Source organism: Colletes latitarsis, chromosome 2, assembly GCF_051014445.1.
Source record: "Colletes latitarsis isolate SP2378_abdomen chromosome 2, iyColLati1, whole genome shotgun sequence".
NCBI classification, from domain to species: Eukaryota; Metazoa; Arthropoda; class Insecta; order Hymenoptera; family Colletidae; genus Colletes; species Colletes latitarsis.
The window spans coordinates 18,078,194-18,092,044 of NC_135135.1; the positions used below are offsets into that span (position 1 = coordinate 18,078,194).

At 40.6% G+C, this 13,851-nt stretch overlaps 1 protein-coding gene and 1 long non-coding RNA gene across 5 annotated transcripts in view; one reads left to right on the forward strand and one right to left on the reverse strand.

Moving 5' to 3' along the window:
• LOC143351651 (uncharacterized) overlaps window positions 1–943 on the reverse strand; it is a 20,261-nt gene extending 19,318 nt beyond the window's left edge. For both annotated transcript variants that reach the window (XR_013081789.1, XR_013081790.1), the window contains exon 1: window positions 812–943. This is a non-coding gene — a long non-coding RNA (uncharacterized LOC143351651). The remainder of the gene's footprint in view (window positions 1–811) is intronic.
• The window catches only part of LOC143351648 (GTPase-activating Rap/Ran-GAP domain-like protein 3), a 17,079-nt gene extending 4,864 nt beyond the window's left edge, over window positions 1–12,215 (forward strand). Inside the window, exons 1-17 of one of the 3 annotated variants that reach the window (XM_076783436.1) lie at window positions 3,186–3,556; window positions 5,495–5,561; window positions 5,985–6,068; window positions 6,746–6,827; window positions 6,948–7,066; window positions 7,302–7,366; window positions 7,439–7,505; window positions 7,573–7,675; window positions 7,742–7,840; window positions 7,997–8,209; window positions 8,330–8,601; window positions 8,771–9,056; window positions 9,140–9,585; window positions 9,660–9,996; window positions 10,067–10,153; window positions 10,611–10,880; window positions 11,014–12,215. In XM_076783436.1, the coding sequence (XP_076639551.1) occupies window positions 3,234–3,556; window positions 5,495–5,561; window positions 5,985–6,068; window positions 6,746–6,827; window positions 6,948–7,066; window positions 7,302–7,366; window positions 7,439–7,505; window positions 7,573–7,675; window positions 7,742–7,840; window positions 7,997–8,209; window positions 8,330–8,601; window positions 8,771–9,056; window positions 9,140–9,585; window positions 9,660–9,996; window positions 10,067–10,153; window positions 10,611–10,880; window positions 11,014–11,261 (3,168 nt within the window). In that variant the 5' untranslated portion in view covers window positions 3,186–3,233 and the 3' untranslated portion in view covers window positions 11,262–12,215. Of the gene's footprint in view, window positions 1–3,185; window positions 3,557–5,494; window positions 5,562–5,984; window positions 6,069–6,745; window positions 6,828–6,947; window positions 7,067–7,301; window positions 7,367–7,438; window positions 7,506–7,572; window positions 7,676–7,741; window positions 7,841–7,996; window positions 8,210–8,329; window positions 8,602–8,770; window positions 9,057–9,139; window positions 9,586–9,659; window positions 9,997–10,066; window positions 10,154–10,610; window positions 10,881–11,013 lie in introns of those variants that run through there. The other 2 variants (XM_076783435.1, XM_076783434.1) reach the window with 2 other exon arrangements.
• The last annotated feature ends 1,636 nt before the right edge of the window (window positions 12,216–13,851 follow it).

Consider the following 13,851-nt stretch of genomic DNA (forward strand, 5'->3'; position numbering starts at 1 on the left):
GCGGCGAGTTTATCAGTTCGAGTTCTTCGTATGTAAAACAATCCGCAAGACACCGTGTGAATCAAAGAACGAATTCCGAGTACTTCCCCGGTTAATTTTAAGCACGATAAGCACAGACGAATTTCGTCTGTTTTTTGTTTTTGCAGCTGCGGAAGTGCGGATAAGTCCGACAGATATTGCCGACCGTAAATTTAACGCAACCCTCTCACGCTGCATTGATTTTCAATACAAGAAACTTCAAGTTTTCAAGCTTGTTATTCTTCGGTTATGAAGGCAACGATTATGAAAATTCGGTTATGAAAATTCGGTAAAAAGTAATTATGAGACATTGAAATAAAACGTTTTAAGAATCAAAAGGTGTTAAACGTATAGCTAGTTCGAAGCGGTAAAAAATGAAAAGAATAAAGAGAAGGAACCGTTGGAAAAAAGGATCGGTTGTCGAAAATATAGAAAGAGGCAATCGGTAAAGTAAACAAAACGAGGGCTGGCCAGTGAAAAGATTAAAGTGCTCGAATAGAGAAAGAAGAAAGTGGCGGGTTTCCAGAACGTAAATTGAAAATATAAAGGAAGAAATTAAGAGACTAGAATTAGGTAAATCGAAAGGAAAAAGATCAGCCTAGGGTACGAAGAAGGAGACGAAGAAGAAGAGTATATACGTGTATTTAAGACGCAGATCTAACAATACGTTGAAAGGCGAAAGAAGAGCGAAAACGTCTGGTTTGAAGCTGATGAAGGGTGAAACGAGACACCAGACGAGTCCAAGTTAGAAAAGCAACGCTACAGTAAGACAGAAAACGTCGGTGAAACGAACCATCGGCGTAGAGGGGGGGCTGAAAAGAGAGCCAATGAGCTCGACGACGCGGCGCCAGTCGTGGAGTCGCCGTGTTACTACCAGTACTTGCTCTCTCGCCGTGGGTTGCTGTGTCCTCATTCGAAAAGGGTCGTGTCCTGCCACCGCCACCGCCACCGCCACCGTCAGTAGGGGTTGCAGACCCGAGGCAAACCCATCGTTCGCTGCTTTTCTCTTCCTTTGCTCCTCGTTAATCGATATATTCTCTGGATCTTTCAGATCAACCGTTCGATAATACCGCTAATCGTGCCTTCTATTTTCTTCCTATTTCACTGTACTTTTTTTTCTTTTTGTTTATTCGTTGGGTAAACTGTTTGATCTCCCGTTGTAATTGGGGTCGTGGTCCGGACTTGATCTATACTCGTAGAAACGGTGGCTGTGTCTTTCGGCGAAAACACTTGGATCGATCGTTTGTTGCTGTTGTTGATCGACGATTGGACGCTTGATTCGAACTAGTGTGAAAAACTGCTCCCACCGGAGCTATGTACAACGGTGAACTGTTTGGTTGGAGCTTCTTTGGCGACTGTGGACGGGATGCCGTAAGAGGGTGTACCTTTCTCAAAAATTAAATGCTAAATTATCGTCTCAAGGTTCCTCGCGTTTTAATTTTGTCCGTGACTTGACAAACTTACTCTATAAATTAGCTTTTTTCTTTCTTTCCACTAAGTCTTCGCTCTTCGACTTGAATAACGATAATAACGCGATAAGAGATACACCGTACTTCATCCAACGAATATTTGTCGTTGGACGTCTCGACGCCTTTTAGGGCATTCGATTAAATAAAACTCGACTTTTTATTTTTCGACCTATAAGAGAGAAAAATGTATTTGTTAGAACGAGGTACGTGTCTCGCGATGAAAACAATTCTATGTCGATGCTCTCTATTAAATTATCGCCAGTATCAGTTTCACGGCGCCTGATAAATCAGGGTGAAAGAAACTGTAGCCACGGCGAACAAAGGACATTGTATTTCTTTTTCGTTTCTGAACTTCTTCCACAAAAGACAAAAACTAGTATCGGAAAAGCCTTAAGTACAGTTGAGAGGGAAATCACGCATACATGCATACTTCACACGTATATGTAATGACAAAGAAATAGAAATATAATGGTTTAAGTTCAAACGTAATAGAGATCAAAATAATATTTTAATCCTTTGTTCTTTAATTACAAAGAGACAAAGTTTTACTCTTTATTATCATGTATCTTTCAACCAGTATGAATTTAGTTAGAATATTAAAAACATTAGTTAAAAAAATTCGATAATTATTATCGGTTTTTACTGTTGTTGTCGGTGATATTCGGAAGGGTTGTGGAGACCCCCGAAACTCGAGAACTCGGTCAATGATATTGATGCATACGTACATACATATAGTAATGTCGTGAATTGAGTATCATATAAGGAAGAACGCGCTTAAATGGGTAGCACAAAAACAAAATAAAAATAAAAAACAAAAGAATATTTTCATGTATGTAGTACGCATTGCAGCGTGGTTAGTTTTTCTTTACAAATATATCTAAAACATAAATTGCACGGTACAAGGTTACAGTAACCAGACACTGCACGCTACAAACAAGTGCCATATGCAAACCTTAGATATACATATCGTGAACATAAGAACGCGCGTATATAAGAAAACTAGTTTTGTTCTTTGCAGAATGTATAAATGTTCACCCATGTAGATAAGTCGTCCAAGTAAACTTTTATCCGTATAAAAGTGTACTCGTGACTTAGACACCTAAATTATTCGTTATCTAGATGAAAGTGTGCTGAATACTTGAAAGCTACTAATATATTCTTTACTTATTCAGGTATTGAATATGAAATGGTAATACATTTAGCATTCACGGACGAAACGACTGAGAAACATCTGTGCATTCTGTATTCCACGTTGACGTTGCGAAATGTCAATTCATTAAACATAACGTTGCTTTTTCTGTATATGTTCTTCCTTTGGTAAATCTTATTTTACTATATTCATAACTCATCTACTACAATAACAGCATTTTCTTTACTATCGTGTTTTCCCTTTCGCTGGCAAGGAAATGGTAGTTTTTTCAATCCAACTCTGTAAGGCTTATTCGATATTTTAAGTAAAGCAATTTAGAATGGTAGCAAATGTCCCGTTTCCAACTCGGTATTTAAAGAAAAATTTATATTGTAGTACCATTATTCGAACATGCAACTGCCGAATAAGCGACGTCGTAAAATAGTTTCGTCGTCGGTGACCAAATTTCACGGCCAAATATCTGCGACTCGTATCAACTGGCTGTGGTGCGCGTGCAGGGTACCAAACTCGTTGAAAAGAAATGTTGTCGTGTATTTAAAGTCCCAGAGAGCGATCTGAAACGCGAAAAACAACGCTCGTACGGTGACTACGCAAAGATGTTGTGTTTGGACATAAAATTGGTCTCCCGGTTGCGAGGAGTTTCACTGACGAGTGGCTCGTCGTCTACAAGCGTGTCACCGGTCCCCTCTACGGCGACCTCGACCTCATCGACGACCGGCTCTACAGAGAAGTGCAAACGAAGCAAAGGAAGAAGAGAGAGCACTGGAAATGGGAACTCGTTGACAGAAAGCGACAGCGAAGAGGAAACGTTGCCCGTCGGTCAAGAGATGATCCAGAGAAATAGATCCAGATCAGTTTGCGTGTCCGCGCTGCCATCGTCGCAATTGAGACATCTGCATCGACGGGCCAGTCATCACGTGTACGTTGCTTGATATTATTTAACTTCAAAGTGACAGAGTAGAACATTTGCTATTCTGCCTCCGCGGATCAAGGTTCATGTATTCTAAAAAATATGTACTAGAAAACTACTCACGTATATGCATATTCCTGTCGTAGATTCCGTCACAAGAACCGTTGCAAATGAAACAACCCATCTCTTCGTGTATGCGTACAAGACGTAAGCTTGTACCCTTGACTTGCAGTAAAATGTTAAGAATTGTCACGTTCTAGCTGGGACTCCTTTGTATATCTCGTAACAAACGTTTCTTCAGAATTCATTTACACGATTGGTTCTCCATAATTCCAATGTGTATCGATTTCTATCGATGTAGGGTTCTCTCGATGACGTCATATTCAACAAGTTGCTCGATGCTTAACACCTTTTTTCCGTTACGATAATTGCTTATTTTCCAGCCGGAATAAACTCGCTTTACAACTGATGAATGTCAGGTTTCTTGTTTCTGTCCTATAAATTTCGAAAAGGAAAAGTGAGGATAGGTTAAAAAAGTAAGAGTGGGAAAGGTGGTATGAACAAAGTACGAGGGTTGGTCGGTAAACCGACTCGAGCGCCACTTTGCCTGTTAGGCACTGTATTATATTTCCTTTATTGTATGCAGAAATATGTTACATCATAAACTCTCATTCGTATTGCTTCCTACGAAGTACATACTTACGTTACAAAGATCACGCGTCTTCTTCCCGGGGTTTGATGAACGCGATACGATTTTCCGACGCCATTGTTCTAATTCGGTTCTAACTTGGTCCCGATTCCGAATGGCGCTTAATTCTCGATACATACGTAAGTGTGTTTTACGGTTTCCGGCGACAGATTCGATATTTGTAAACGCTATGCAATTCACACTGAATGCGACGACAATCCCCCTACTCAATCGGCGACAATACGCGATTCTTCTCGTTATTTCTTGCACGTGGTCCTGCGACTTTACGTAACTGCTGTTGTTCATCGCGATATCTTATGCGAATTTCCAATTCGTTGATCGATTTGGCATTTGGTCGACGTAAGCTTCCTACACCGGACGATCATCGCTCGCGACGCGTCTACTAGCATTGCACACGAACCAGAAAGAAACACGAGAACAAAGCACTTACCACGCCACAATGCTCGTTGCTAAATGGAAATCTCGTATGTTGTTACGCGTGCATGTCTCATCGTCTTCTATTTCAGAGGTTTTCCATCGTAGAAAAGTAAAAAGATCGCCGATAATCACTGCCCAAATAAAACCAGCTTTCTCCAGCTGTTAAGTAACGCTGCTAGCGCCCAGCGGCCAAAGTCTGGAACTAATGCACACAATTGTAATCGCTCTGGGCTTCTTTTCGTACAATGCTCACAACTTTAAAACTATTTCATTAACGTACGAATAATTATATAATATTCATTTGGCCAATTATAATTTATTTTAATTATAAATATAAAAAATGGTAATCACAACTCTTGCACATGTCTTCCCGCCAATTGTATGACATTGTCCTCTTTACAACGAGCGATTAAAAATTGTGCCTATTAATTGAGAAATTTATCCGCCAGAGGCGCCAGCTTACGGGTAAAAAAATTTTCCTACCTACTCAAACTGGTGATTGGATCAAATTAATTTCCGTTAAAAATAGGGATTTTATACTTTAGGAAAGTACAGTTTTCAGAGAATAGACTAGGCATAGATATTTGCCACAAAGAAATTATTCTGGAAGAAAAGAACGATCAGTGTGTGAATTTTTGTATAAATCCAAAGCTTAACACATTCACAATTGATAAAAAAATCTCCAGATCGTCCAAGTCCTCGTTAACCTAGATATTCCTGTGATAAAAAGAAGACAAGGCATTCATTGGCGGAAGCTCGGAAAAAAATACAGTATTTTATATTTTATTGTCTTCGATCCTCGAATTTGTACGATGTTCCAGATCTACCACGGACACAATTTCCAGACGAGGAGTTCTTTCCAGGCGATATTATGGCAGCGTGGAAATGGTAAGTGTATTTGATAAATATTAATATTACATTTTTACAAATTGTTTAAAGAATTTGAATTGTATATACATACATATCGTTATCATATATGTACATATGTACGAAGAATATGCAAAGTGCGCCAAAATTAAAATTACAATAATAGCAAATGGGTGTACGTTAAAAATACGATTATTTATATCGCATAAAATCAAAGTTTGCAAAAAACTGAGCTCCAACGAACTGTATCATCGAGAAAAACGGATACAGAAGCGAGGAACAATAAAAGTTAATTACCAAAGAGTGGTGAAAACGGGTCGCGAAAGAGGGTTCGTTTTTCCGGCTATCTGTGCGTAAACGTAGCCACTCTGAAACTGGAACACGGCCTCTCGAAAGACACGATTTCGACGGCTTCTAATGTATCGCTTCGAAATCGTTTTTTAGCTGCCGCAGATCGAGCAAGATGGCTCGGATAATGGGAGACGATTTCGGGTCGAGAATGGCGATTCTCCAGGCGAGAAAGAAGAAGTAAGAAACATGTAATTACGTCTCTTTGCATGCCATCTGTTGTTGCCTGTATCGTTTAGTATGTAGAAAGTACAGCAATTGTTACACCGAATTTAAAAACATTGAAACAGTAGGGCGGAATGTATCAATAAAAAATTCAGATACGTTGCATCTTTCTATACAGGGTGTTCGGCCATCCCAGGGAAAAATTTTAATGGTAGATTCTAGAGACCAAAATAAGACGAAAATGAAGAATACCAATTTGTTGATTGAGGCTTCGTTAACAAGTTATTAACGTTTAAAGTTGCGCCTGTAGATAGGCAACCTGCGTACAGCTGCGTGCGCGCGATAGTGGTTCTCACTCGGCAAGAGAGACTCTACTTAGTGACGTATCGACAGTTTTACAGTTTTGTGAGTGAGAATCACTGTCACGCGTACGCAGCTGTTCGCAGATCGCCGTTCTACAGAGGAAACTTTAAACGTTAATAACTTTTTAACGAAGCCTCAATCAACAAATTGGTATTCTTGATTTTCGTCTTATTTTGGTTTCTAGAATCTCTCATTAAAATTTTTCCCAGGGGTGGCCGAATACTGTATATTTTACCATGTTGTATGTTTGACTCTTTCCAACTTTACGTTTTTGCTGTTTCGTTCTCCATTAAGTTAGATCATATCGAATTGATTTTCAACTTGTTCAGATGTTCGGTTCGCCGAGTACACCGATATTGGAAAATCCCGAGTACCAAACGCGTTGGTACTTCAAGTACTTTCTCGGAAAACGTGAGTAAAACGCACACTAACATTTTTAACGATTTTCAACGTAGGTCTGAGTAGGTCGTTCGATAACAAGAGCGACGAATCATATATTTTTATATAAATTTACTTGACCCTTGCCCCCAGTACACCAGAATTACGTTGCTGTGGATCAAGAAAGGAACCCTTTGTTCTTATCGGTTGCAACGAGCGAAGTCGGTGACCAAAGTGTGCCGCATTACAGAGTGATTTTCTGGAGAAAAACTGTGAGTTTTCTACATTTCGCCTAGTGGAATTCTCTAATCCTTGATATATAAATTTTTTGTTAACCCTCCATTCTATTAAAAGTCCTATTAAAAAAGACATTCACTTGGGTTTTCTCGAATTTCTTAATCGATTGAAAATAATTTCATGCTATGTTTATCTTACTTTTATACACCCTTTAATGAAAATCAATTATGGCGGCTTAAAGTAGAATAAATAAAAGAGCACGCAATTTAGGGCGCCCAGAAGATATCACTGCCGTACTCCGCAAACAAGACGCTAACGATCAGGCAAATCCTGAGGTAAATATCCTCGTGTCTTGGATCGAAAGTCAGTAGCTTAATATGATTCGTGACCGGCAATTCAAATTTCAGTAACTTCTTCGGGCTGGAGAAGCTCGACAAAGCACCGCGCGAAATTTTCACGCCGGAGATACAAAAAGTAAGTTCCGAACGTCCGTTCAAGCGTAAAAATGATCAGGATCTATGTAGAAACTTTCGCGTTGTAGGATTTACTGCTGTTGGAAGAGCAAGAGGGCTCGGTAAACTTCAAATTTGGCGTAATATACGCGAAGAAAGGACAAACAACCGACGACGAAATGCTGTCTAATGGTAAATCGATTAAAGCTTAAACTTTTGCGTAAATATTTTCGGTAATATGTGAACGTCCTTTTACAGAAGAGGGTAGTCCAAGTTTCCAAAATTTCCTCGAGATACTGGGCGAGAGAATACAACTGAAGAATTGGGACAAATACCGGGGTGGCCTGGACGTTAAAGGTGCTTTTCTATAACAGAAAAAATATAGCAAATATTAAAAAATTATTTTCTTAGTATTTATTGCTTCGGTATATTTGTAGCAGCTTTTAAATAAAAGTAAAATATTCCCATTTCCGCCGATTTTCGTGCATCATTTTTTTCGACAAAAATGTTTAGGTGACATGACCGGAAAAGAAAGTTACTATACGGTGTATGCGGGACACGAAGTTATGTATCATGTGAGCACGATGCTTCCTTATTCAAAAGACAACCCGCAACAGCTGGAGAGAAAGCGTCATATCGGCAACGACATCGTTAATATCGTTTATACCGACGATCCTGAAGCTATAGACGTTTTCAACCCAAATTGCATTAGGAGCCAATTTACACGTGAGTTGTTTCAACATTTGTACGGGGCATTCAGAATAATACTTTACCCTAGCAAGCGTTAAAATGCGAATACACTTTGGCTTTTAAAAAAGCCTGGTTTGGTTTTGTGTGTTATTGCAGACGTATTTGCTGTGGTATCGACTGAAGAGAACGGCAAAGGTTGGCGCGTGGCTATTTATTGCGACGAAAGCGTTCCTTTATTTGGACCCAGTCTACCCTGTCCACCTGTGTTCGAGGACCCGTACACCCTAAGGGAATTTCTCCTTGTTAAGCTGATTAACGGCGAGAAGGCCACATTCAACACTCCAACGTTTTCACGGAAACGGGAGAGAACGCTGGATGCTCTCCTGCGCGATATGTATCAAGAACACACGCAGGAGAGTAAGAGCAACGTAAGTTTATCTAGAGAGCGTGCCTGTCCGGCTCCAAAGTTTCCTTAGCAGGGAGAAAAAACCGTTTTAATTCCAGTCAGAGTTAAAAGTCTAAAAGTTAGCTTCGGTTGTGTATTGGCATGGCGTTCCCCACTCCCCCGTGGAAAAGAATTCGATCGAATTTCCACAGAGTATGTTAAACCGACGAGCTTTGTCGGATGTGGTGGAGGCTCCAGGTCGACGTCACGAGGAAACGCGTGCCGTGGAGATGGTGCGCGTCGGCCAGGCCTTAAAATTAGAAGCGATCGTGCGTGGGCTCGCGCCAACTTCATTGGCTACAGCCGGTCCTTTGAAGCCTAGACCATGGGAACCAAGATGCATATATCCGGACTTCCCCCACGAAGTCGTCTGCGGGGACGTTTGGTTGGACAACAAGGTGATTCTTGCTACCGAGAACGGGACATTTCTAATAGAAGGTAAGAGAATATTTGCGACCGTCGATGCCTTCGTGTCAAGAAAAGGAAATGAACACCGTTACGCGATCCGCTTACCGTTCCAGACAATCTGTCGCACAGACTGATTTTCGACGAGTCCGTGCAGATCAAGCAGCTAACCGTGGTGGAACAACACGGCATATTGTTGTTTCGCGCCGGTGACAAAGGTAAAGAGAGCAACGTCTACGTGTTCCGTTTAAGAGAGTACGAGAGCAACACGAGCAACAGATCTACGGAGGTACTGAACGAACACGAGGACGATCTGGATTGCGAGGACAACGGGGACGAAGACGAGGCGGACGACGACGTCGAGGAGAACGAGGATACCGATTGCGACAATTTTACTAGGGCCACTGCAAAATTTAAGCCTGTAATTCGCCCGCAGGGCCGTCTTCGCGTACGTCCACTGGCCGTTAGAGGACGAGCCCACATAAAGGAAAGAAAGCTACCGAGAACACGGGGCTGCCATTTGTACACCACCACCATGCCTGGTGGTTCTCATCTGCGCATGGTACGTTGACTACACTACTCTACTCTTTTGCTCGAGCTACGTGTGCTCCGTATCATCGTTCGAATTTGTTGCAGTGCGTAGCGGTTGGTCGACGTTTGACGGTTCTTCAATGGAAACACAGCACTGCTTGGACCGCGTGGTGTGCCGCGGCCGACACGGACACGGTCGACGGTTTTCTCACGTTAAAGGAATTCAGTGCCAGCGAAGCTCCGTCGATGCTGACGATAATCGAAAGCACGGACTCGATAAACGAATGGACGCTTTGCTGTGGTGTTCGGCATCATTTTGAACTAATCTCCGCGACTGGAAGTACGAGGATTCTTCATATCGAAGGGACACCAAAGCCGCACTTGGTAGCAGCTTTGGATCTTTGCGAAGACGAAGAGCCAGAATTGCTACTTTGTTACAATAGTTAGTAGCGCGTTCCTTTGAATGTTTTTTTTCGATCCGACAGCTTTTAACGCGTATATCTCGCCTCTAGACACGTGCCATTTTCAAAAGCTGGCGGAGGAGAGTACCGTACCGACAGAGTTCGATTTCAACTGGAATTCCGTGCCAGCAGCGATAGGTAAAGCAGCTTTCATCTACTCTTGGCGCTTCTGACAAAAAGGGGGTCGATAAAATTGGTATGGGACACTAGATATAGACCCGTGTCAACTGTATTTATATTAGCCATAGATGGTCCAAAACGCAGGACATTTTTTTTTATTTTCACATTATTGTCTTTCAAAAAGTTATTAGTTAAATATTTAAATGTTACAAGCGCGTGTAATGATGGATTCGAAACTTCAACTAATATAATTTAATTCTGTACCTTTGCATACCTACGCACAGTGGAAAGCTATACCAAATTCACTTTCTAACCGATTATGCAATACATATTAATTCATTGTAAGCTGACAAATGTCTATGATTATTACTTTTATTTTGTTCCTCCAAGTAAATATTGCAATATTTTATACTGATAAATAGTTTACGATTCTGGAGGTTCTAGTACCTAACCCAGACCTAAACTGAATTTTTAGCTTGTGCCTTCCCTTATGTGATTGCCTTTACCAACGACACCATGGAGATTCGGTTAATAATCAACGGAAATCTGGTACACACGATGGCTATGCCAAATCTGAACCTGATCACGTCGAAGCAGGACATTTACTTCACGACAACGGCCCCGGAGTTCCTGCCGGGGAAATGCGAAAGAATTCGACTCGACGCGAAACCTTTGGACAAAGAAGAACCGGTTTCCAGTCCGCCTCCTTTCGCACAGTCTTCGTCCTCTCGATCTAACCCGCAAAGTATGTACACTCGTTGAAGAGAAATCATAATTTTCCTATTTCTATTTCTGTAACCTGGCCGATTTCGTAATTCACGCAACGCTGCTTGTAAAGAAACACGACTCTTCGAAACGAGTATCCTTTCCTTTCACAGACAGCCAGAACGATTGGAAGCCGATAAGGATCTATCAGATACCATTGCAAACGTTATCTAGAAGCACCCTGTCGACCAGCGCCCAAAGGCGATGCCCCAGTCCGGCTGAACCGGAAGTCATCTCCGCGCCCCCAACGACCGACAGAAGTTTCCTCACCGTCGAGCCTCACAGGGCGTTGAGCAGATCCTGTAGCAGCAGTCCAACCCCAACACCTACAAATCTGATGCCACCGCAATTAAGAAAATAAATCGATTCGCGACGATATCTTGTCGAAGGTTGTACGACGGATTGCAGGTACCTGACGCCTTGGATCTCGGTAAGATCGATCAAGGAAATAGTAACCGCGTATGACGCGTCGCGTCGCGTCGTATCCGGCTCCGCGCTATACTCTGCGCTAATCGTAGCTAGATTTACTGCCGTTGCAACAGCGATCAAGATATTTGCTATAGATGTAACCGCATGTGCAACAAGTGACCTTGACGTCTTTAATAATGCAAAAACGGTTGAGTTATATCTAATTTCGTTCTTAAATAGAAATACTTTCCTTCGGAAACGGATCGCCCCATTCATCGGAAATTCGTCGATGCTAATTTCATTATCAGACTTCCCGGAAACCCTGATCGAAACGATAAAAAAATTCGAATTACAAATTATTATTAAACGAATCATCAAGGTTTCGTGAAATATTAAAGATGATCAAATATAAATAATAATGGAGGTAGGAAACGAAAAAAGCTCCATTTACTTTTTAGAGATCTTCGTCTATTGGGCTGTGCTGCGTATACAGTTATTTTTAAAAGAATTCGTAACTACGTCGATCGTTTCCTCTAGAATACTCTGGCAACTGTATCGGCAAGTCATGTATAATATGACCACGTGTACATATAAAAGTAATTAATAAAATGTATACCATCGTTGATGACGTTTCCGCTGCAAAGTTGCTCACGCCGTTAAATCGCTTTGCGATCGATCCTATTTTATTCAGAGTTATTCCGTTTCTACGCGTATGTATCCATTATAAATAAAATAAAAATACTACAAGGGTTGTACTATTACGAATGTGTATTAACCACTAATACGGAACCGCAAATTTAAACAAAAGGGTTTCTGCACTCTTAAACTGTATTTTATGAAATGAAACTTTTATTCTTAAATCTTGTAAAGTGACCTACAATTAAAGTTCTTTCAAATTTCAACATCATTCTGCATCACGTCCCTTTTTCGTTCTTAATATAATTTGCGATTTTGCTATTATTTTTATTCTGTTGATACGATGATACTTTATAGTGAAAACGGACTAATTCACAAACTTGTCTATTCACTATTTGTTTAAAACATATATTTTCGATCGTTGTTTATTATTGACCAAAGTGATCGCATCTACTAAACCCCGACCTATTTTTATGTCAAACTACCAGGACCAAATAGTGGTGACCAGAGGACCATCAAAAACGGAGATCGGATGGAATTGCTTCTGTGATCATTTTTCCAGTTCTTCGTTACTGTCCGTCCTCACGAAGGCTAACAAGTGTTTAGGAGGGAAAAGGAGGTCTCCAAGATTTTTTTTAATACTAGGTAGTAATATTTTTTTATCATTTGAATAGCTCGTAACAAACAAAATAACATTTACTTGTACAATTTTTCTTTGTTCTTCTCTTCTTTCTTTTTATTACAACAAATTCATTTTCCAGCCCCATTTGCATAATTTGGCCTCTATTTCAAAGAGCAATTATCAAAATTGTTTAAAAAGACTACGACGCATCTAAGTTTCAGCTAAATCCGAGATCTTACATCCAAAAAAATATCCGATTGTCGCGCGGAATGACCCAATTACTCGAATAACTTCGGTAAGAACGAACGAATCGATATAATCGTCACGGTGGAAAGGACTAGCTCACGTTTCCTGAAACGCGTTCAAACGGGCTCGAATCAAACGCATTCCGTGACTTTTTTGCCGCGCTGCCGAGAATTATAGATGCCAATCGCTGTCAAGCGGAGCTAAAGCAAAATGCTTTGGCGACCCCGGTCAGTCTCGAGCATTGAACCATGATGATTTACGTTTACTTGACTTGTACCACTATCAACGAAGCGTTGTAATATGATAGTTAGATTTTTATTCCCTTACTGTATAAAGTGTGCAACATTATCATATTGAAAAGTTCCTTCTTGCTACGAAAAATTACCGGCGTATCTACTAATTCGTTCGAATCAAAGTAGAGCAGTTGTAAATCAAACGCGCAGGAATTCATTACTTTTTCATTCATAAACTACTTTTTCCATAGTGTCACACCTCGTACTACCCATTCTTATCGGTATAAAATTACTGATTACTGGCACCTAACGATCGAAACAATCCTCTCAAATTAAATTATTTGATCGAAATTTTGATACTCAATTGGTGCCCGTATGTGCATTGCATACATTCAACATGATACAATGTAAAATAATGGAATTTGTAAATTACATTATTTTAAATTGTACCACTGTATCCCAGATGGGCCCATAGCCATAGAAATTAATTATTAAATAATTAATTGATCATGGATCGGTTATTCAAACGGAGAACAACGGCACTATTAACAAGCTGTACTCGTAGTGAGTTTCCTTTATATTCGTTTATAGTCTATGCGCAATAGCGAGTCTCCAAGATCAGCTAGTAAAGACGAAGCGTCGTAACCGGAATTTCGATTGTTCGTGGTCGATCGCTTGGCGCTTGTTACCGTGCGTCGTATTGATATACGCGAGAAACTCGTTTAACCTCAATATTCGTGAGTTTATTAAGAGAATAAATTACGAGATTTCGTCCGTGATGTGAACCTACCTGCTTTCACCGGTAA